The 24,309-nt window shown below is 41.6% G+C and overlaps 1 protein-coding gene across 1 annotated transcript in view; it reads left to right on the top strand.

The window, feature by feature from the left end:
- Positions 1 to 24,309, top strand: part of PTPN14 (protein tyrosine phosphatase non-receptor type 14) — a 186,235-nt gene that overhangs the window by 151,129 nt on the left and 10,797 nt on the right. The window contains exons 9-16 of the mRNA XM_075925194.1: positions 2,332 to 2,419; positions 4,111 to 4,193; positions 6,579 to 6,636; positions 10,331 to 10,409; positions 12,339 to 13,825; positions 16,255 to 16,398; positions 17,231 to 17,449; positions 23,206 to 23,334. Of these exons, the coding sequence (XP_075781309.1) occupies positions 2,332 to 2,419; positions 4,111 to 4,193; positions 6,579 to 6,636; positions 10,331 to 10,409; positions 12,339 to 13,825; positions 16,255 to 16,398; positions 17,231 to 17,449; positions 23,206 to 23,334 (2,287 nt within the window). The remainder of the gene's footprint in view (positions 1 to 2,331; positions 2,420 to 4,110; positions 4,194 to 6,578; positions 6,637 to 10,330; positions 10,410 to 12,338; positions 13,826 to 16,254; positions 16,399 to 17,230; positions 17,450 to 23,205; positions 23,335 to 24,309) is intronic.

Genomic DNA, 24,309 nt, shown 5'->3' with positions numbered 1-24,309 from the left:
CCACTTGGCTTGAAGTGGTTTCCATGGTATATAGTTATAGTTTGGTTCAATGGCTCTCAGCACTCCCATTATACAAATAAGGTCAAGTGTCTCAATAAGGATAATGAAGCTGAATGTTAGGCTCATTTTTGAAACTCAAGGCCAATGTCTTATTTATATGTGTGGCACTATGCTCATTTACAGAGCTATTTAGATAATTATGTGACAACTGCTCAAGAGAAACTAGGTTGAAACTAACTTATTTTGCATAGGACACTGAACGGTCTTTAGATCAACAGCTTCTGAGATCAGAATCGGGTAAAGCCATGTCTGAATTTAAATCTGGCCCTTGGTTTTGTTATTGTGGGATTGCCCAGTGGTGCTAATGCAGAATAGGAACATCTGGCCAAATGATTGTTTTATCAGTTTCAATTATTGTTTAAATTTTATGATCTTTGTTACTCTACCAAAAAAAAGAAAAAAAAGTAGAGAAAATACGTAAAACAAAGCTTTGAGTCAAATTCCTGCCCCTTTGAAGATAGTAGCAAAACTCCCATTGATTTTAGTGGAGGCAGGATTTCACCCTTTTTTATTGTGTTGCTGTGGTTTTATGGGCTATTTTTGCTTATTACATTATTTTAGAATGATAAACCACAATCTATAGGATTGTTTCTGACCTGTGCTCTTGCTGTGTGAATGTTTCAATAGAGCTCAAGGTATAAAACAGGTGTCTTTATGAGTCACACTGTAGTTTTAAGCCAGCAGTGGGAGCTCTTTTTTAAACACATTAGTGTTTATTTGAAAGGGTTTAGATTATTTTTTTCACCATTCCCAAGACTTGAAAATATAGCTTACAAAAGTGAGACAACACTCAGCTTTTTTTTAAAGAGTAGGTGTTCTCAGAAAATGCTGGCATCCTTGTTTGTTCTGTTTCAGCATGCATTCCTGAGCATGTAATGACAGGATGTAGCCAAGTACATTTTTCAGAAGAGCAAGTCATTTCCATTCCATAAGCTTGTATGTCATGGACACACAGTTCTGATATTGAGCAGCCTGATAGTCACTGGAGGAAAGAATGAGTTAACACATGGCAAAAAATTAGGAGCATAAAGCACACAATAGTAAATGGTATCTATTGCTTGTATAAAACACTAATGGGTAAGGGCTTGTCTACCAAAATACTAATTTCTGGCAAACTGGTCTGTAAATTTACCGTGGATTAGCCTGCTGTGAACTGTCTGTGTGCGCCCTGCTGACGTTAGTGTGAGCTGATCAAAGCACATTAACAAACTGTAGTGTTTTAGTGTAGATATTACCTATGCTGACAGGAGGGATTTTTCTGATGGAATAGGTAATTCACATCCCGAAGAAGCAGTAACTAGGTCTGTGCAGTAATTTAGTTTGGTTGCTATCTACAGCAGGAATTTACATTGGCTTAACTATGCTGCTCAGAGTAAGGACTTTTCACCCAAGCTAGCAAAGTTAACTTGATCTAATTTTCTGGTATACACTAAGCCTTCAATCTAAGAAATTTAGAAAGAGTTTTTTTTTGGGGGGGGGGGGGGATCCACCAAGAACTCTACATATTTCCCTGCCAACTAGTCACAGTCACACCAAAATTAAATTGTGACACAATGGAGTTCAGTTTACAATTAAGCATTCATATACAGGTTGGACCTCTCTGGTCTGGCACCCTCAGGACCTGACTGGTCCCAAATGAGAGAATTTGCTGGACCAGAGGAGGTCCCCTGTTACCGGCTCCCCAGACCACTTTCTCTCCCTACTGCCAGCGTTAGCCACCCCCCGCTGGGCTGCTGTGCTACTACAGCAGCCTGGACTGCCCCAACCCCAGCCCTGCTATTGGGGCTGCCGTAGCTGCTGCATCTTTGGCCTCAGCCCCCACTGTCGGGCTGCTCGGCTGCTGTGACTCTAGCCCTGCTAGGCTCCGAGCCGCCAGCTGTCTTGCCACCAGGACTCCCAGCCAGGACTCGCTAGTCCAGGAATACAAATAGTTCTGCTGGTCCACAGATGTTGCTGGATGAGGGAGTCCCAGTTCTGGGAGATCCAACCTGTATTTCCAATCATATATTTTATTGTAACCCTTAACATTGCTGTTTTTGAAAAATAAATGGCTTTTCCTTTAATCACAGCACATTATTTTATTTTATTTTATTTTATTTTATTTTATTTTATTTTATTTTATTTTTGCTGGCTGTGTTTCTTCTCATAAAATAGCTAAGGAACCTTTTCTCACATAATCTGATCCTGCACATAAACTGATACATTCTTACCATGTATGTGAAATGTTTGACTGTATGTCTTGGCAAAGTCAACTGCATTTCTTTTCTGCAGGTGGAATGATATTGGGAATATAATACATAACAAGTCTTCAATCATCGTGGAGTTGATCAACAAAGAAGAAACCGTGCTCTTTCACACAGTAAGCAAAGTGGCTACACCATAGCCACTTCACAGTATAACAGACTGAACTTGAAGTCACACTGTCTTCATAGAGATGATGCATAGAGCTGTCATCTCACTCACCTCATTTGGAGGGTGTCAGTCACACATGCAGTCTTGTCACCTGCTCATGCTTACTAACATGCCCATTACCTGTATTTGAAGGGTGAACACAATTAATTTTTTACCTTGAGATGTATGGACTACCTTCTCGACAGCCTAAAATCTACTGTTTTGGGAGCACTGTGGACTGCTTTTTGGATGGCCACACTTTGTGCTGTCATAGCTGCAGCAGCCTAAGCAATGGTGGAGCCTGTATATCAGGGTTGGGGAAGCTTTGCCCTCACACACCAGAGCTTAGGGGGCCCCAGACTAGTACATTTTGTGGCCTCCGTTCACTGCACTGAGGGCAAAAATGAGCACTTGAGTTTGTGGGAGGGGGCTGGCAGGAAGCGGGCTTGAGGTGTAGGGTCTGGGTAGGAGAGTGCAGGAGTGGGTTGGGGTTGTTGGATCTGGGAAGGTGTAACGGGACAGGAGCGGGCTGGGGTTGCAGGAAGTAGGGTGCAGGACAGAGTGAAGGTGTGAGGTCTGGGAGGGAGGGAGGACACAGGGCTGGAGTCCCAACTCCCCGAAGCTGGGGGGGAGGCACAAGCCTAGGGGGGCAGATCTAGCTCCCGAGAACATAGGTTCCCCACCACTGCTTAGGGATGGGAAGGACGAATTGATTATCCGATAAGAAAGTGCTTATCAGGTAGTCGACAAGCTTGTTGACTAGTTGCTCCTTCCTCTCCCCCCTGCCTCCCTTTGCTGCCTCTATCAGAAAGAAGCAGCAAGGTAGGGGGGAGGAGAAAAGAGGGGGTACTTCAAAGCTGATCCCGGGCTCCATGTGGCACTCCCAATTTGAAACTTCGTGAGGAGCTGTCTCCAGGCTCCCACAGCGTTTCAAAGCAGCAGTGGGCTGACCCTGGGCTCCACGCGCTGCTTTTGCCTTTAAAGTGTAGCAACAGCCTTAGGGCTGTTCCTACTCTTCAAAGGCGGAGATGCCCTATCGACTAGTTGAATAGTCAGTTACCCGTAATTTAACATCCCGAGCCCTGCTGTACATGCTCTTTGGAGATCTAGGCAGCGCCGTAACTAGGTATTTTTGCACCCGGGGCAAAATATGAGTTATGTGCCCCCTTCTTCTTAGGCTAACATGCGTTGCACTCTTTACTTTTGCAGCTTATTATTTTTACTTATTGCGTCTTTGCACCACTGGTTATGATGCGCTTAGGAAGAGTGCCCTGCTTGCCCCACTCTTGTTACGGCTCTGGCTCTAGGAGGCAGTGTGCTGTGATCTGAGGAAACTGCAACGCCACATACCCCCAATGTGATGCTAGTGTATAAATTCTGCAACCTGGCTCCAACATTTTTCTTAGTTTTGTTCTGTTTCACTGTGATTAGCAGCAAAGTGGCAGCATGTAAGGACATGCTAATGCATCTCAGTGATCTAAGGTTTGAGGGCACTGCACATATTCTTAGCAGTTGACTTTGTTTGTGTGGCATTCCTTAAAGGGCATTATTGCTGTTGAATATTTAGAACACTTTTGGTTGCTGAAATCAATTCACTGTAACAGCAGCAGAATGACTAATCAGATGGCTTTTTCTAATTTTTCTTCTTGTGTTTTAAAGGATGATATTGAAAATGCAAAATATATTTCACGGCTGTTTGCTGCAAGGCATAAGTTTTACAAACACAATAAAATCTGCACAGAGTGAGTATGCATACTTCAGATTTTTTTTCCAATACACTGCTTTGAAAGTGCTCTGATTTTTGGGTTGTCTCTCACTTAAAAATAATTGCGTCAATTACTCTTCACCAGCAATGGAATAATTCTTGTGCTATATGAGGCCTGTGTATCACTGTATACTCCTTGGCTGCATCTAGACTGGCAAGTTTTTCCGCAAAAGTGTCCGCCTTTGCGGAAAAACTTGCCAGCTGTCTACACTGGCCACTTTGAATTTGTGCAAGAACACTGGCGATCTAATGTAAGATTGTCAGTGTTCTTCCGCAAATACAATGACTCTCCCGTTCGGGGAAAAAGCCCTCTTGCACAAATGCTTTTGCGCAAGAGGGCCAGTGTAGACAGCTGAGAACCATTTTGCGCAAAAAAGCCCCGATGGCGATCGGGGCTTTCTTGGTCAAAACCGCGTCTAGATGGGCACGGATACTTTTCCGCAAAAAGTGCTTTTGCGCAAAAGCGTCCGTGCCAATCTAGACGCTCTTTTCTGCAAATGCTTTTAACGGAAAAACTTTTCCATTAAAAGCATTTGCGGAAAATCATGCCAGTCTAGACGTAGTCCTTAAGTCTATTTTGAGCACTTAGTAATACATAGGCTTTGAACTGGTCTTCTGCACAAGGGGGGATTTCACTCTGATGGAAGAGGAATGGGAGAAGTTTAGATTGTATAGTTTAGGGAGAGGACAAAGGCCAGTTTATTAGCTGAAAATCTCTTTCAGCATAGATTACCTACTGGAGTGGGAGCTGTGATTTTATATTTTGACATTTTCAGAATATTGCTGGGTTATATAGCAATGACACACACAGAGCGAATTCCTTGTAAAGTATTCAACACATTAGTTAACTGTAAAGCTGAGAAGAAGCTCCATTCATCATCACCACCATCAGTTCTGTTTTCCCAGATGGACATCCATCTGTTCTGTTGCATGTTGTCATGTATTGGAAATGGAAGGCCACAATAATGGAAAGCAAGACAGGAAAGTGTGTGTGTGGAGGGGATGCACACACATGCATGAGCATAAAATACATTTTAAAATGGGATGAGTGAGCGGAGGACTGATGGAGGGAACTCTAAGTGTGACCACTGCCTTATCACCAAATGAAAAAGTTTGAAATTGATCAGATTTCAAATGTTATCGACTGTCCTTGAGAGATGGATATATTTTCATTCATTCATTCATTCATTCATTCATTCATTCATTCACAAAACAATATGATGGGTAAAAGATTTAAAAAAAAAACCCACCCAACTTTGAGCAGAACCCAAAGAGAAGCATATTTCTACTTTGACACTATATACCAGGGTCAGCACAGGAGACTCTCCTATTATAGTAAAGGCTGCATAATTGCAGACTTGATGAGCAGAGATGTTTGCACAAGTTATATATCCCTTGACACAGAGAGGATAGGTGCTCAGATACCGTAACTCTAGTATAAGCAGACACTTCAAATGAATAACACCCTAAAAACACATGCATTTTTCTATCCTCAGATAAAAATAAGTTGCAAAATTAAGTTGCTGAGAGAAATAAATAAGACTAAAATTCAATTACTAAGCAAATTGTCCTTGTCCTTGAAGGAGTCTCCTCTGCTACCACTATTTGTGTGTTACAAGTATTAATAGCAAGCGACATATTCCAGTGTGTTTTCTAACTGAAAATGTTTCCAAATCTCTTTGTTAAAAAGATTGTGTTGTTTGTATTTCCTTTGTCTGCATTTCCTCTAATCGCATATAACATCATTCACCAGATCAGAAATTGTAAGAGGAGAATTTTCACCTTTCCTCTCTACACGTAAGCACTGACTTTCTGACTCCTCAATGCTTCTTTTTTCCCTCTTTACTATTCCCACTATATCCGGCTAGTCCAACATTTACCTGGCTCTGCTAGCATTGTCCTTCAGCAGCTCTTTTGTCTCTTGGTTGGTGTGCACTGCCTTTTAGTGATTTGCTGTGACCTCTATAAGTTGCTGCTGCTGTTTTTTCTGTTCACCTGTATCATCTTGAGACCTGCCCGATGCTTCCTTAACAGACTTCTGCTTTTTACATTTGCCATTTTTAAACCAGAGTTTATTTTCTTTCTCTCGTTTCCAATTAGGCCATCTAGGATAATGGCCAGATAATAAGTTTAATTTGGAATAAAAATATGTCTATACATAGAGAAGGAACTTAATTTTTCCCTCTGTTAATATAATATATATACTCATATATATAATCTGCTCATATATATAAGTAATAAAATCATCAAGAGGGAATATCTTTCACTATTTTAGGCTCTTACTTTCCTCAGCCAGTCTTGAACCAGAATTTAAACTGTGTAGTAAGACCAGTTCCTAATATCTCTCCACTTTTCTCCATAGGCAATCAAGTTCTCCTCCCCCTATCCGACGACGGCCCACCTGGAGTAGGTCATCCTTGGTATGTACTATAATGGGGACTTTAAGAATAATGCTGGTATTGCTGAGACCGGGACGGGGCAATTCGTGAGATAGGATATTTGCTGAAGTTCACATATGTTAAATGATTAGACATCGGCATTTTTGAAACTCATTCCTGCCATATCACTTATAGGAAGTGTGTTAATTTAAAGGGAAAGTATTAATTTAAAGGGAAAGTATTATTACTCTTGATTTTAAGCGTTGAGGCCTTAATGTTTCTATTTGTCCTGCAAAAATGGAAGGACTTTACTGCAGGAATGTGGAGATGTGCAATGGGATTTGTCCTGCAGAATAAAAATCTCCTGCAGATTGGGTAGAATTTGAAAGATCTATTACTGTATAATAATAGAACCTGAAAACATAAATAGGCCAAAACTGAATCATTGCATAATTTTACAGTGTGTAACTCTTAAGCATCCCTCCATGCTTTCTTTTTTGTCATCCTAAGGTGTCAAGTCTGTATTCAGATTGTGAGCTCTTTGTTGTCAGAACTTTATCTCTTTATGTGTTACTGTGAAGTGCCTAATGTTTCTGAGTAAAACTGTTACAATCAGTACATGGTTGTTTGAGTCAATATTTTCCTTTTTGGTAAATTTGCTTATAATTTTGACTACATTTTTTCATTGACATTTTCACAAAATGATATAAAGTTTTGATGCAATTTTTTTGGCAAACATGTCCTATTTTTCAACCATTTTTTGCTGCTGCATCTTTCTCTCAGCAGCCTTGGACTATCCCAAGAAATATCAAATTTCACAGGACAACAAAGTGGGAATGCCCTTCTGCAAAGGGCAAATGGATTGTATAAAATGGCTTGCTTGTGAAACAGAATAAGATAGACTTCCTTCTTGGCTTATCCCAGGCCCAGTGATGAAGAATAGTTTTCTCACCTTGTAGCACCTTCTTGAAGTAATGAATCTTATTAGCATATGACTCTGTGACAGTGTTAGTAGCTCTGCTTTTAACACCTCTTATCCATGCACGGCAGCTGTCTGGTTTTAAGATTGCCATTCCCTGTGTTTTAATAAAATCTGACCATTTATTAATTCTGGTCTTTCTATAAATCTGTTGTAGTCCATTTTATCTCAGTGGTATTAAAAATTGTCATATTTTCCTCTCCAAAAGCTGCAAATAGCTTTCACATGTTGGCAGGTATCTATATTTTAAACTAGTAGTCCTGCCCAGTTTTCTTTCCAACACTGCCTGTCATTTTTAATTTACTTCCAGAAAGCCGTTGGTTAGCAGACATTGCTTACATTCTTTAAAACACAAAATTCTTATAATCTGTTCCTTTGCTTTATTAGCTCTGTGGTGAAATATCTAATGTAAGGAAATGAATGGGTGCTTGAATTCCTTATGATCTAATGAGCCTCATCTTTACTGAAAAGAAAGCAAGACCCTCATCCTATCAGATATGAAAAATGGAAGCCTATATTTTAACAGGAAAAATGAGTCATGCCTCCTCAGATTCTATGTGTAAACATTTGACAAATGAGAATGTGGATTGGAAGCAAGGAGAAGAGGAATAGCTCATTCTCCTTAAAACATACTGGTTTCCTCTCTGTTCAAATGAACCTCCACATGCTTTTGTTGTTGTTGTTTATTATTAATAGTTTTGCTCACTTGTTAGAGTAGTTATTCTGTATAGTAATTAGCTTTGCAGACAGCCTCCTTGTGCTGTATACAGCAGTGCTAGATCGCATTATCACTACTCCTTCGTCTTATACAGTAGCACTATAATAAATCGGTAGGCAAAAGTGGGATAATGAAGTGGAGTATCTGGTGTGCCTCTTTCGAGCAGACTATTTTGCCTGATCTCTCAAATAACTCCTGCTTTTCCCAGAAGTGCCCTTGCAGACCAGTCCCACAATAATATGTGGGATTCAGCTTGTTTCCTATATTTGGGGGAAGGGGACAACAACTTCTGCGGGTCCCTGGGTAAGGTGGAGGGCCCCCCCGCCAACTCTCAGTGATGCCCGAAACGTGCGATACCCACGCCTCTCCAGGCAGTCACCTGGAGTATTCCATTTGGTGCTCCAGTGGCAATGTAAGGGCCTGGAGCTTTGGCTGCTGCCACAGTAGCAGCAGCTGCCAAGAGTCCTTTGAATCACTGGGCCCCAGGGCAATCTCCCCTCCCCCCCATACCGTTGTTGTGCTGGCCTATATTCTCTAATATCCATGATACAGGCTTAGACCCCCTTCTCTTGCTGAAGGCTTTTTTTCTGGCTCACATCTTTGGAGGCTCCTTCAGTTCTTGCCAGACTAAGTCCAGCTGCTCAAACTGCCAACAGAACCATTCTTCTGCTGACTGGAGCCATGTTCTTCGGAGCATCCTCATCTGTAATTGGATCCCATGGGAATATTTCCTGTTTTCCTCTGGTTCTGGCTTCACCCTTTCCTTGCCAGATTGCATGCAAGGATTGAAATGCCTTTATCACTGTCTCTTTTGCTTCTTTTCTATCTCCCCGATCCCATAAAAATGTAGGTGTAAGCCAAGCCCACTTCCTTTTTGACCATTCAGAGCTTAGCCTTCACTGTGACCCTTTGTCTCTGCACAAAGGCGAACTGTGCCTCTTCTCCCTGGAAGCCATGCACTCACTCAGTATTTTGCTCGCCTTGAACTGGCCTGTGCGACAGATCCCTCTGAGAAGGTTCTTCGGGTATACTTGCTCAGAGTCGGGACAGTTTGCCTCTTTCTGAACATACCAGTGTGTGTTTCCATAAACTTCTCAACTTAATCACACCTACACTCAAGGTGACTGCAATCCTATCCTCCAGCCTCTAAATTCTTCATGTATCAATGGGCAAAACTGACCTTGATGTCATCCATACTTTGTATTGTTACCTGTAAAAAATCCCACTGATTTAATGTTAATATGTCCCTGCCACTGAGTCCTATCCTATCACAATGCTAGCTACAATATTTATCAGTTAGGGGTTTGCCCACTGAAATTCTGCATTCAAGAGACCCATGTGACTCTTCTGAGCCACCTCAGACTGCTTTGCCCTCCCACCTACTACTGCTTTTGTTTTTGTCTCTCCTTGTTTTTGTCAGAGCCTAAAATTCTTCAGGGGCAAAGACTCTGGGTGAAAATGTTAAAAAAGTAAAGTGAGTGAGGAGCCTTACTCCTGTTTTCAGAAGTTACTTGAGTTGAAGTCCCAGTAATTCTCAATAAGAACCAGGCTCCTAAGTAGTTATGCCACTTTTGGAAATGAGATCTAGGCATATAGGCCCTTTTGAACTTACTGTCCTATGGGCTTGTTTTTTATGAAGCTCTATGCACATCTTCAGAACTTGTAGGGCAAGGCTGGGGAACCTAAGGCTTTTGGGTCTGATTAGTCTATTGCTTGCTCCACTGTGGTGGGGGGAAACCCCAAGCCTCGGCATCCCCCCACCCTCACACCTCCCAGTGCTGAAGCCACAAGCACTGGCTCATACACTGCAGGGGGGAAGCCCTGAGCCCCAGTACAGGCTGTGCCCTGTGATTGCTTTTTTCCATGGGTCAAAGGCCCTTGACAGAAAAAAGTTTCCCCTCTTCTGCTGTAAGGAAATGTTCTATGTCGTGGAAATAGCCTAGAGTAATGTCTTTTGCGCTTCAGCTTCAAAAACTGTGGCAAATGTCATTGGCACAAACAGTTTGCTGAGGTTATTCATGTTTCCCTTTTCATTTCAGCCAAGACAGCATCCATTTATAATGCCTCCTATGCATGTCCAGTGCGGAGAACACTACACTGAAACACACAACTCTCAAGGTATTTAGGGTGTGCCTTTTTCCTTTCAGAGATCTGCAGCTTAGCATGCCAGCAAAGGGACTCTTGTTCATCAGAGCTTGATTTCTAGAATGGTGTCCTGGTCCAATGGGAGTTAGTATCCTTCCTCTACAGTACCTTCAGAATTAGGGCTGCAGTAACGGTTCTATTTAAAGCTCAATTTTCAAACGTCTCTAAAACACACATGCACCGTTACAGGGACTTTGAATGTGGCATGCCTGTACAGCGCAATGGGTAGAGTTTATAGGGCATGTTTGGGATCATTTTGTCAAGGGGTTGCTAAGTTACAAGTCTCCAATCGGGGTCTGATTTTAAAATAGCAGTTTTCTAGTTGTGCCTTTTTATCTGTAGATCCAGTGAAAAGGGGGAGGTGGGGGAGTAGATCCACACAACTTACATATTCTTTAATGGCTTTTTCTCTGTTCTAATGCCTGGCACCAGGATCAAGCTTCAGAAGTGTGAATAAAAAGTTGAGATTCTCACAAAAAATATCCTATAGCCTAGTGCATTGGTCTGGGCATGAGGAGACCATAAGTTCTTCTGACATCTGTGCACTGTTACTGACACAGCTCCACACTAGGGAGATGCAACTACTGTTTCTTCCTATCCCTTTGCTCCCCCTTTTCACTGGCAGATAAGATGATGGGGATGCTGCACCAAGTCATTTCCACCAGAGCAGGTGGCAGGGCCCAGACCTCTACTGTGGCAGACTCACCTCTCATTCACTGAACCACACTACCTTTTTAAATGATTTTCTCAGAGCTATGCCTGCATGCTGTGAGAGACACAGCTGAAGAACCCTAGCTACTCGTCACACATGATGGGATCTTACTGTTGTGATGGTGTCTCAGGAATGGGGCAAGGGCTGTAGAAAAGAATGGATTGGGGACAATATTAGCAGGACTGAATATTACCACAGACTTCTGGTATAATGTGGGATAACTGCTTGCATTATTGGAGAGGCCATCCTTCTGGGTCAGTGAGATTTAGGAGGAAGGATATTCCCATGGTTAAAGTACTCAGCTGTGACTCAAGATCTGATTTTTTTTTTATTTCTGCCTGTGCCACAGTCCCCCTTGGTGACCTTGGCCCAATAATTTAATTTCTTTATCCCAGTTATCTGATCAGTAGGCTCTTTTGGTTCTTTGGAGGGCATGATCAGCATGCTTTGGCCTGCTTAGAGTCCTGGAGACAACAGATTAATCTGAAGTTGAGAAATCTGCTACAGCCCTGGAAGGACCTCCCCTTTCACCATCTCTACCAGTTTGGGGAGTGAGGGAAGTACACCAAGAGGAGATCTAAGCAAATGTTGACTGGGACTGTAGCTCTGGGGCCTACAGCTGCCAATGATGTGATATATCTTTAGTTATAAGCAGCTGTGAACCTGCTGTGCTCCAAATGAGTGGAGGGGGGAAGGGGATAAAGGAGAATTCCACAACCACTTCCTTCCCCTTAAGAACCTGTGGGAGGGTCTGGATCTGAACTGTTTCAAAGCCTGCGCATGATTTGGATCTAAGATTTAGTTCGCCGGTTATACAGACAGGGTTCAACCGCCAAATGTTCCAGAATTACAGGAGTGTTTGGATCTGGAGTTTTGTTTTGATCCTATTTTTGACACAATTATCAAACTACAGCATGTAGGTACTTTGAGGGGGAGGGTATGGAAAAAAGCACAAAGGATTCTGAAATATGAGGCAAGGGAGAGAAAAGCTTGAGGTATTGGTAAAATAAACAATCTGAAAGGCCACTCCTGAAATCGTGTATCCTGCAAAGATGTACACAAGACATCATCACTGGTCCAGAATGCATTTGAAGTTTTGTGGTTTTATGTAGGCATGATTTTGAGGATCACGGCATTGCACGTTCCCTTGTCAGTTAAAGTGTCTTTTTCTTTCCCTCTACTGTGCACAGACAGCATTTTCCATGGAAATGAAGAAACATTCTATTGTAGATCTCAGACCAGCTTGGACAGGTGTCCAGTGGACTTCAGCTACTTAAATGGTAATGGGCCAAATGGCAGTATGTGCAGCGCCCACAGCATGAACTCCCTCAACCGTTCACAGAACTTTGTCCAGGCGTCTCCAATGTCCTCCAATCTCAGCATCCCAGGAAGTGATATCATGAGGGCAGACTACATCCCCAGCCATAGACACAGTGCAATCATAGTGCCATCCTACAGGCCAACACCAGACTATGAAACTGTTATGAGGCAAATGAAGAGAGGGGTTATTCACATGGATAGCCAAAGTCAGTCTTTAAGAAACCTCAATATTGGAAACACACATGCATACAACCAGCCAGAAGATCTGGTTTACAGCCAACCTGAGATTCGAGAGAGACATCCCTATACTGTTCCCTATGGGCCGCACGGCAGTTATAACAAACCCGTTGCCCCATCTGACCAAATGAACGCTAATAATGCTGTGCAGAATAAGACAGCAGCTAGTGCCATATCCCACACTGTTAGCACACCAGAACTAGCTAACATGCAGCTGCAGAGCAGTCAAAGCTATAGTACTGCCCATATGTTAAAGAACTATCTCTTTAGGCCACCACCTCCATATCCATGTCCGCGTCCTGCCACCAGCACGCCTGACCTAGCAAGCCACCGTCATAAATATGTCAGTGGCAGTAGCCCTGATTTGGTTACTCGGAAGGTCCAGCTCTCAGTGAAGACATTCCAAGAGGACAGCTTGCCCGTGGTTCATCAGTCTCTCCAGGAGGTTAGTGAGCCCCTCTTGGCAGTCAAACATCATGCAGCTTTAAACAAGCGCCATAGTTTGGAGGTCATCAGCAACATGGTACGTGGTATAGAAGCTATGGCATTAAAGACTTTAAATGCCCCTCTGCCACGTAGAAACACCTTGCGAGAGCAGGTGCAGCCAGAAGAGGCAATGCAGGTGGAACATGCGGTTCAGCAGCTCCCTTGTTACCATCACAAGAAGACGTTATCCACTGCCACAATGCTGATACACAGCAGTGAAAGCGAAGAGGAAGGAGAAGCTGCAGAGTCTGTGTCACAGATAGCACCACTCCATGAAAATGTGGAATATAGTGCTCAGTTGCAAGCTGCTTTGGCTAGAATACCAAACAAACCTCCTCCTGAGTATCCTGGACCAAGGAAAAGTGTTAGCAATGGAGCCCTGAGGCAGGACCAAGCAAGCATTTCAGTGGCTGTAGCTAGGGCCAAGGCCATGAGGCCAGGGCCTACCAAGGCCATTAGTGTGTCTCGAACTGATCAAATGTCAATAAACGGGTCCTCACTTGGACCCTCTATCTCAGAGCCTGATCTCACCAGTGTAAAAGAGAGGGTCAAGAAAGAACCAGTGAAGGAAAGGCCTGTGTCCGAAATGTTTTCTATCGAGGACAGCATTATAGAAAGAGAAATGATGATGAGGGTAAGTATCTTTCTCTAATGCAGAAGTTTCTTTGAACAAAGGAAGCAACCTGGGTTTTTTTTTTTTAATATCCAAAAATACAAATTGAAAAATGTTATATCCCTGAAAAATGAGGAATGTAAAACAGCCTTATGGGGGGAGAAAAAGAGTTTTTGACAATCGTAGGATTGGCTGAAAGCTAAGAGTGAGTGAAAAATAAGGGGCCTGATTGTCCATTGCCTGACTGCTTGTGCAGTCATTTGATCCTGTGTAGTTTGGATGGGTTTGAAGTGCCATCACAACGTCAGTTTTCAGATGAATGTACCAGCTCACAACTCTGTTAATGAATTATGCACATACCTGGTGAGCACAGTGTTTTAGGAGATTAAACTGGCAAGAGTGACTAACTGTGAAATACTGTTTTTTTTAACAACTTGAGTTAGACATCCTGCAATAGACATGCCTTTTTGAAGATACATATCATCAAATTTCCCATCTCTTCTGTTTGTAGTAGGAATACATAATATGTTTCCTAAAATATAATATAATAAATGTACATATACAAAGCCTTGTCTTTCATAGACCTAAATGATAGCCATGAGGGTATCAAAATATAAAGACTTAGTCATGTGCTTAACTTTAGAGACCGAATAGTCCTATTGTAGTCGAGTTAAACTAGTGCATATTTCTTTTTCGGGATGGGCCTGAAAGCAGAAGAAACATTGAATCCATGTATATTAGTGTGATGTCTAAGTGATCTGGGGGTAGTTAGAAAATAATACTAGTTTTGCCATTAATATTCGTCATGGCAAGACTATTAGTAAAGAAAATCCTATGGGATTTTTCAAGCTTGTTTAGAAAGTTGCCACTTTGTTGTTGCTGATTTTTGCATTTGAAGTAATGATTTAGAATAAGCGTGAATAAAATTGCTAGCCTGAAAGTTGATAAGCTTTCTGTTTCCTTTGAGTTCTGCTAGAAGAAATGCAATCTCTCATTCTGAAAAGAGAATGGATCTCTCATTCTGAAAACTGTCAATTCTAGATCATTGGTTCTGATTCTTGGAGTCAAGCTCTCAAGATAGATCACAAAGCTGTATGTTAGCGGTTATGTTATTCCCTACAGAATCTAAGCTTTTATTTAACTCGAAAAAGGTATTTCTAACCTTTTAGCTTGCAAAATATAATCTCTCACATATAAACACTGCAGTGGTAAGGCTTATTAAATGGATAGCATCCCAGAAGCTACAGACAGCCTAAGGAATGCAAAACAAACTAGTGAGTGAATGAGTAAGTTAGTTAGTTACAGCATTTTGGACAGAACCAAAGAAGCACAAAGGATTGTGAGACTGGACACACAGGATTCTAGAATGAGAGGCAAGGTAGAGGAAAACTTTGTGGTTTTGGGGCCAAGAGTGGTAAAATAATCTAAGAAACTTTGTTCTGGATAAACAGTGAGAAGTCCTGTGGCATCTTATAGACTAACGGATTTATTGGAGCATAAGCTTTCGTGGGCAAAGACCCACTTCATCAGATGCATCTAACGAAATGGGTCTTTGTCCACAAAAGCTTATGCTCCAATAAATCCGTTAGTCTATATGGTGCCACAGGACTTCTCGTTGTTTATGCAGATTCAGACTAACACAGCTACCCCTCTGATTCTGGTTCTGGATAGTCATTCTGTACTAGATCAACTTTGTTCACCCCATCAACGCCCCATGTGCACATGTGCTGGAGTTGAAGCCTTTCACCTAGTAGATGTACCACCTCCCATTAGCCACAGAATGAAATTGGAATTCAAACTCTTCATATAGCAGTGTAATGTGCTGCATGAATATGATGTAAAGCAGGTTCTATGCATTGCATGGTATTAAAATCTGTTTTAAAACACCATCTAGTATATAGCAGGCACCATTATCAGCTGGATATTTACCAGACATGCTAGTTTAAATTTCCCAAGCTATTTCCCATTCTAAACATTAAATAAACATCCCAGAAAAGATAAAATATGCAGTGGAGCAAGTAGTGCATATTTTTCATGGTTGTCTGCCGCAGTAAATGGTATTGAACACCGTTTAAAATCAGTATAGGATAGGTTTGCATAGCTACAGCCATCACAACATGTTGGGGTGATTCTTTATGTCCTGCTAGCAATTTACAATTACAGGAGGGATGCCTGAGATTTGTATTTGCAAGTCTTCTGCTAGCAAGTAAGCTATATTTTACCTTTGGATTGTTTCCTGAAATTAAAATTCTGTGCTCATGTAGAAGCAAGCCCCTGGGGAATAACAGGGAGAATGGAGGTGGTATTTGAATTTACTCGGTTAATGGTGATCATCTGCACTCCTTGGCCAGAGAGTTGCAAATTTTGAAGATTAAAAAAACATTCCAGTGTTTTACTGGCGTTATAGATAACAACACAGAGATGAAAACATGCCTTTTTTTGCCAAAAAGAATCTAGAGAAGCAGAAGATGGCAGGCCTGGAGGCCCAGAAGAGGCCCTTGATGTTGGCAGCATTAAATGGACTTTCAGTTGCTAGAGTTCCAGTGCCTGAGGATAGCCAGGATGAAGGAGCCAAGGTGCCAATGGATGAAAGGGTAAGAGAACGGTTCACAACGTGCTGTTGATTCCATTGTTCCCAGCACTGTGAGTTTTTGAGATTTTAAGTACTGAAAACTGTTCCTCGTGGCCATATTGAGAGTACCATCCGTGATGGAATTCTTTGAATCGTATAGTTGCTGTTTTGGGAAGGCCAAAAATGATTGTAAGAGTTCCAAATACCCTTGTTGCCTTCTGAAGTCAGTGAAAATTGAAGATGCTTAACACCTCGAGGAGTGTTCAGCATCTCGCAGAATCAAACCCTAAATCTAAAATATCACACGTCTCCTCTTGACTAGCTAGACGGGTTGATGCAGCAGTCACTCTATGTGGTAACATAACTTGCTGAATGGTGAATGTAGGTTGCTGAGAAGAGTCCTGGTTGCATTCCAAGAGGTTTTGTATGTTCATAGACATGGCAATGTACAAATTAAGGCCATGTTTTGAAAATGTGGACCTAAATTCATTGCAAGAGTAGCTATTTTTAAAGAGAATTTTTTCAAAAATATACTTGAGATAAGGCCATGTATAGAAACAGAATTGTAACTAAAAGGTTTTTGCTTTATCTAGCACCAGAATCTGTAACTATAAAAAGGTATTAGAAACATAATGTTTTTTCTGATTTAACTCCATTGCTGTAGATTGACCTATGCATTCTCAGACAACATAAAACTGTGTGTATTAGCCATTTAGCTCCAAGCAAAGGCCAAGAGCATCCCAGTGTGATTCATTATGTGCTGAGATGAAATACTGCTCTGTGATACTTTTGCCATAGTTCTGTCTAGAAAAATTAATTGATGATAGTATTCCTTTCCTTCTCTTAAATCACAGTGCAAAATCTTGAAGAGGAAGTTGGAAGAGGGAATGGTATTCACCGAATATGAGCAAATTCAAAAAAAAAAGGCAGATGGGATCTTCACCACTGCAGCATTGCCTGAAAATGCTGAGCGCAACCGCATCAGGGAAGTTGTTCCTTATGAGGAGAACAGAGTAGAACTGGTACCAACTAAAGAAAACAATACAGGCTACATAAATGCCTCACACATAAAGGTAGAGGCTTTTGAAGCATCACATGACACATAAAGAAATGTTAGGGGAGTGGGTATGTTGTTACAGGTATGAGCAGTGTTTTCTAACATAAGATGACTCGCAAAAAGTCAGGGTATGTCTACACTGCCACTCTAGTTCGAACTGGGGTGGCTAATGTAGGCATTGCACTGTGATTTAAATATCCCGGGCTTCATTTGCATCTTGCCGGGCGCCGCCATTTTTAAATCCCCGTTAGTGCGGACTCCGTGCCCGCGGCTATACGCGGCACGGAGTAGGTAGTTCGAATTACGCTCTCTAATTCGAACTACCGGTACACTTCGTTCCACAAATTTAGAGAGCCTAATTCGAACTACCTACTCCGTGTAGACATACCCTCATTTACTCACATCTACCTAGGTTTCTTTAAAAAAAAAATGAGCAGGTGGTTTTACCTTGGGTGTGAGTGTCACTATATCACATAATTTCAGGGCTCACTGAACAATCATGAATTGATGTATTTATTACATTTCAGGGACCTACAGATCATTTTACAGAAATATCCTTATCTTTTGCAATGTTGTGTAGATTGGGCTGAATGCTTGCATTAAGCTGAAAGAGACACTCAGCGTATCTTAAATTTAACTAATGGGCTAGCGATACCCATATTATTTCAGAACAGTATAATTTCTATCAACCTGACACTGCAGGAGCAGCTGGGCTAGTGGGGATTTCCCCTCAGAGTAGGGAAGGGGAATAGGCAGGGCTCCAGCAGGGGAAACATTGGACTGCTTGGGAGAAGCACTGAATCATCAAAAGATCTGGACATAAGGTTCTATCTTAATTTTAAAATGTGTGTAAGTTGATTTTTAAAATGTAGGGGTATTAGCTGCGTGTTTGTCCTTTGAACAAATCAAGTACTCCAGTGGTCTGGTAGGAGAGACTCCTAAAGTAATGATTCTTACACTTAGACTAGCCATATGAGCATTCATATTACCTGGTTTCAAATGGGAGTTTTGTAAAAGGAAGTTACATTGCTGTTCAAAAATTTATTGTATGAATGGTTTAGATACTGACTCTATATGCTCCTTATATGCCTTGGCTACATCTAGACAGACATGATTTTCTGCAAATGCTTTTAACGGAAAAGTTTTCTGTTAAAAGCATTTGCGGAAAAGAGCATCTAGATTGGCACGGACGCTTTTCCGCAAAACAAATCTGAGCTGTCTACACTGGCCCATTTGTGCAAAAGGACTTTTGCCCGAACGGGAGCAACATAGTATTTCCGCAAGAAGCACTGATTTCAGAGAGTAGGAAGTCAGTGTTCTTGCAGAAATTCAAGCGGCCAGTGTAGACAGCTGGCAAGTTTTTCCGCAAGAGCAGCTGCTTTTGCGGAAAAACTTGCCAGTCTAGACACAGCCCTTCTGTATAGTCATTTTCAGCAGTAATCTGCCCAGAGTGTCTGCAAATTAATTTTTAGCTTCTCAGCTTCCGGTAACACTGTGTCGTGTAGTTCAGTTTATTTTAGATCCGAGGGAAACCAGGACACTCCAGAGAGACTTAACTACTTTGGGTATGTCTACACTACCCCCCTAGTTCGAACTAGGGTGGGTAATGTAGTCATACGGAGTTGCAAATGAAGCCCGGGATTTGAATTTCCCGGGCTTCATTTGCATAAAGCCGGCCGGCGCCATTTTTAAATGCCGGCTAGTTCGGACCCCGTGCCGCGCGGCTACACGCGGCACGGACTAGCTAGTTCGGATTAGGCTTCCCAATCCAAACTAGCTGTACGCCTCGTGGAACAAGGTGTACAGCTAGTTTGGATTAGGAAGCCTAATCCGAACTAGCTAGTCCGTGCCGCGTGTAGCCGCGCGGCATGGGGTCCGAACTAGGCGGCATTTAAAAATGGCGCCGGCCGGCTTTATGCAAATGAAGCCCGGGAAATTCAAATCCCGGGCTTCATTTGCAACTCCGTGTGACTACATTACCCCCCCTAGTTCGAACTAGGGGGGTAGTATAGACATACCCTTTCTTATTTATTGCAAGCCTTTAAGCAGTTAATACACATTTTAAGTCTTAAATACAATCACTAAACTTATCAAGCCTTAGATACAATTAATACTGTTAATAAGCCTTGTTTACTTATAGTTCATCCGTGTGCAACCTTACAGTGCCAGACAGGAGGTTGTTGTCTCTTTAATTCCCATGCTTCAAGACTCCTTGCAAATGCCTCTGTCGGAATGAACGGTCTTTACTTCTAGTTACAACTAGCTGGATCTGTGGGGCAATCCTGCTCCCCACCTCCCAGCTGTGTTTTTGTGAAGCCTCTTTTTATAACAAAGCTGGACTTGGTCGTTACACCCGTAATTGCCACATACTTTTGTAGCTAAAGTTAGTTCCCTGTGCTTCAAACTATTACTATGCTGGCTTTTTTACCTTATCTTTCCAGGCACTAACATGCGCAGTTATCTTAAGTTTGCTTACCCCTTTGTGGCAGGCATTTCTGAGAAATGCAAGGTGTGTCCATTATTTTGCTCCCTGTTTCCGCAAGCTGTATCAAAATCTCAGAAAGTTTCAGCCATGCTTTTTATTTATGGTCACACTTAGCAGTTTCAGCGTTTGCTCTTTATTTATGGTCAGGTCTTACCCAATGGCCTAGGGCAAGAGATTATGTTTCCACATCCTTGCTTTTCCTGGGGTCCACCTGTGTGCACAGTTGCACCAGGCTTTAGCAGGGCCTTGGGCTTACAGGGCTGTATGGTCAAGCCTTTGGTCAAGACTTTAGTCAAGGCAAGTCCGTTCGGACTACTCCACAAGCTGTTTCCATGCCACCTTTGTGATTACAGTCTGTCCTGATAGAAGTAGTGGTACTTACTTCATGTCAGGCTGGCACATGATATGACGGGGCTGTCTTCTCCCATTGTCAAAAATAAAATAGAAAAAAATCAAATTATAACAATAAATAAAACATTCTGTTCATTTACATCTTTATGGAAGAAGGGCCTCTAAGTCCAAAGAGAACAATTAGTCACAATTTCCAATATTAAATCCTGTTGATTCAAAACACCTTTCTAAACCAGGATGCTGGTGGATTATCACTTTTCTACTGGAGTCTTGGTGGGTAGCAGATACTGGTTTTGGGGCTCATCTGCCATTGCTAAAATGCTGGATTATTGAATCAATTTTTTTCATCTAAATTATGGGAGAAAAAAATTCTTACCAATATACATTATGTTCATAGGGTGCAATCAGCCAGAAAAATAATTTTCCCTAGACAGTGTTAAGAGTTCACATTTCATCTACTTTTGGACATGCACACATTTGAGAGCTAGAGAGCATGCAGGAACATGTACTAATGTTTTAGTATATGACACTCTGGCTCTCGCCAGCATTTTCTTGTTGAACTCCAAGTGGCTGTTAACAGAAGCCAAGCAGACAATCTTTTTGCTTAGATGGTGAAATCACAGCTGTGAAGTTTACCTCTGCAGTACAAAGTGTGTGCTTGCCGCCCAGGACTCCGTTTTTAATAACCTGCAGTCAGGGCATTAGAATGCAGTAAACATTCCAGGCAGCACTTTCCCTCCAGGCTATTTATGGTTCTATCATCTCAGATGCCAGGAGGCTGGATATTTGGACCAGAAGTCATCAGACAAAGAAAACTCCTATATCATTTTGATAAGATCCATGCCTGGAGGAGCATGACTCCCACCACTAAGTCTGTAGTCCCTGTGGCTTGTCAGCACTTCTCTGCTTAGTTAACACTAGACTATTTTATCAAGATGTTCAGCATGGTCTGAATACAGAGACAAAAATCAAAATTTAAGTTACGGCTTTAAAAAAAAATCTTATTTTTTGTTGCACGTATGGCATAATCCAAAGATCACTGAAAACAATGGGAAAAATTGTCATTGACTTCAGTGGACTTTGAATCAGGTTCACATGCAATCAAATTAAAGAAAGCACACACACACAGAGAGAGAGAGAGAGAGAGACAGAGACAGAGAGAGCGTGCCATCTATACAAATACAGGGCCAGATGTAGAACATGAGAGATTTCAATTGATTTTAAGCACTGTTCATCAATTATCTGGATTTGGCCCATAGACTGTACTTACTATACATATTGGAGAGTGGTGGATATGATTTAACAGGAACCAAAACAAGGGATTCAATTTAAGGGGAAAAACATTTTTTGAATATTAAAAAAAATACACTTACCACAATGAGAAGAGTTGTATTTATGTAAGTGCAAAAGCCAAAGATCTAAGTGTTGTGCTATTTCAGTATTAAGAGCTAAGCTGACAGTCCTTTTTAAAAATTTATATAAAGACTTAAATCTCAAGTATAGTACACACCCTGTTCTCTCACAGTTATTGATTGTTCTTTATAGCATTGGCTGCCTGATTCTTGATATTTATGATGCTGTCAGCACTTACCATATAAATCTTTTTCTGTGTGATTTATAATTTTGTCCATAAAAAGTTGTGTTCGGCTGAAATTTGGAATTAGCGGCCCCCGTGTAAGAAACAGGAAAAAATACATACATATACAGTATAAAAATAGTGTCAAAATAATGGGTTCACCTTATTTTATTTTTAAGCTGCTAAAAGTATTTTTAATTAGTTTAGTGACTTTAAATGTTCTTGTGTATTTCTTTTTACCTGTAGAATTGAAAAATAGCTTATATGTGGAAAAAAAGTGAAATTTAGTAGATGATATGTGTAAAAATCTGCCATTTTGCAAGTCCACAGTGTCGACCATGCCAGCCATTAGCCACATGTGGCTGTTTGGCCTGTTGAGTGTGGCTAGTTGGCTTGAACAATGTAGGTAGTTGGCCATTTAAGTGTGGCTAGTTCACTGTAGTGGCCACGATAGTGGCTACTGCTTTGGAACTGATTGGACACCACAGATAAGTCTTTTAGAATATTTACTTCATAGGAGGATAACAAATAATCTGTTTTAAATGGAAATTTTCAAAGTGAGCTATCAGTTCTTTGTAGGGTTGTGAATGGTTAGCCAGTAAGCCACACTCTTAACAGGTGAGGTTTACAGGTTCCAGAGAACTGGTGGGGGATGGAACAGCTTCCTGCCAGCTGCAGACAGGAGGTTGCTCCAGCCCTGCAGGGTCTGTCCGGAGCAGGCCCTGTCAGCTGCAGGCAGGCCCAGGTATGCCGCAGGCAGAGGCACTCTAGACTGGCCAGAGCAGTCCCTGTCCATGGCAGGAGGGACCACTCCATCTTGGTTCAGCTGCTCCCCTCCCCCCAGGCAACCTCCTTTGAATCAGTTAACTGGTTAAACAATCCCTAGTTTGTTGTCATTATTGCACAGTATAGAGCATGTATGTCTTGTTTCATTTGTATGTTGCAGGTTAGAAAGACCAAATGTATTTTTGCAAGATCTGTTGGGTCTATTACATGTACTAGGAAAGGATTTCCATAATTTATTCTTGAAAAACTGTTACATGCACCATATTTATTATAGGACAGATTGCAACCACTGAACTGAAAATACAAATGGGTAGAGGAAGAGAAATTCAAGGCAAATTCTGACATTCAGTGTGTTACATGTGGGTGTCTTTTACCCTGGCCCTTGTGCTCAGAGAGAGGATAAGAGACGAGTCATGCTCCCAAGGATTAATTTTTTGCTGGTATGCTATGGGATGGATTAGTGTGGAAATTTAAGAATAAAATGTTTTCTTACATATAATTACAGTTAAAATACAGTATTAGAACAGCCACTATGGAAAAGATTGGCATTCATTGTATTTTTTTTGACTCCTAGGTTACTGTAGGTGGAGAGGAATGGCACTATATAGCCACACAAGGGCCTCTGTCACACACATGCCATGACTTCTGGCAGATGGTGTGGGAACAGGGGGTGAATGTGATAGCCATGGTCACAGCCGAAGAGGTATGTAAAGTTACACAGAACATTTTTTCCTAAATGTGGGCAACTCTACCATTGTCACTGCTTTCCTTTCCAATAATCTGTTTTTCTTGAGCAGCTTTTTATTTTCTCCTTTTTGTTCCCTTGAACTTGTCTGGAGATAATCTGCGTCTGTGACCTTGTCTTTTATAGCTCTCTAGCATATAGCTTGCCATTTACTAAAATAAAAAATAACCACCACCACGCTTCAGTTCAGTTGCAAGACTTTGATTTGCCAAACAAAGCAAAGATGTTTCCATTGGAATCTTGGTTGAAATCATATTCATCCCTATCCTATCCAAGGCCAGCTCTGCATGCCATCATTCTTATCACTGAAAAGAGACCAGAAGCTGTTGTTCCTGGAAAAGTGTCCATTTAAAAAATATTTTTATTCCTCTGCCAAGCAAAATAGTTATTTTTATTGTAATCCAAGATCCGTGTGCTCGGTTATAAAAAAATGGCACGTTGCCAACTAACACTAGATCTAGCTTTGAGCCCTTCTGCCTATTAGGACATCAGAATTACAATACAGATTGAACCTCTGTAGTCTGGCACCTTCCGGATCTGACCGGCACCGAACCAGAGAATTTGCCAAACCAGAGGAGGTCAGTATTGTATAGCAGCTTGACCAGCACTTGCCCTGCTTGCTGGGCTCTTAAAAAGACACTTAAGGGTAAATTAGAGCTAAATAACAACACAGAACACTGAGAGTCAGAACTGGTGGCTGTAAACAAACTTTATGGGACTGTGAGAAACTTGGCCACACCCATTATAAGTGGACATCCGGATAACTAAAATCATGCCGGACCATGGATGATGTTGGACTAGAGAGGTTCAACCTCTATCACATTCACCCAGTGTTTTGACTAGTCTACTATTGCAGACCAGTACCAGATGGTCAGGTTAGGAGACACAAATCCTCTTAAAAGACAGCTATGAAATAATTTGCCTCTGGGGAAG

This window comes from Pelodiscus sinensis, chromosome 3 (genome assembly GCF_049634645.1).
Source record: "Pelodiscus sinensis isolate JC-2024 chromosome 3, ASM4963464v1, whole genome shotgun sequence".
Classification (NCBI taxonomy): domain Eukaryota; kingdom Metazoa; phylum Chordata; order Testudines; family Trionychidae; genus Pelodiscus; species Pelodiscus sinensis.
The sequence above is the reverse complement of the archived record's forward strand: the minus strand, read 5'-3'. Positions and strand labels throughout refer to the sequence as shown.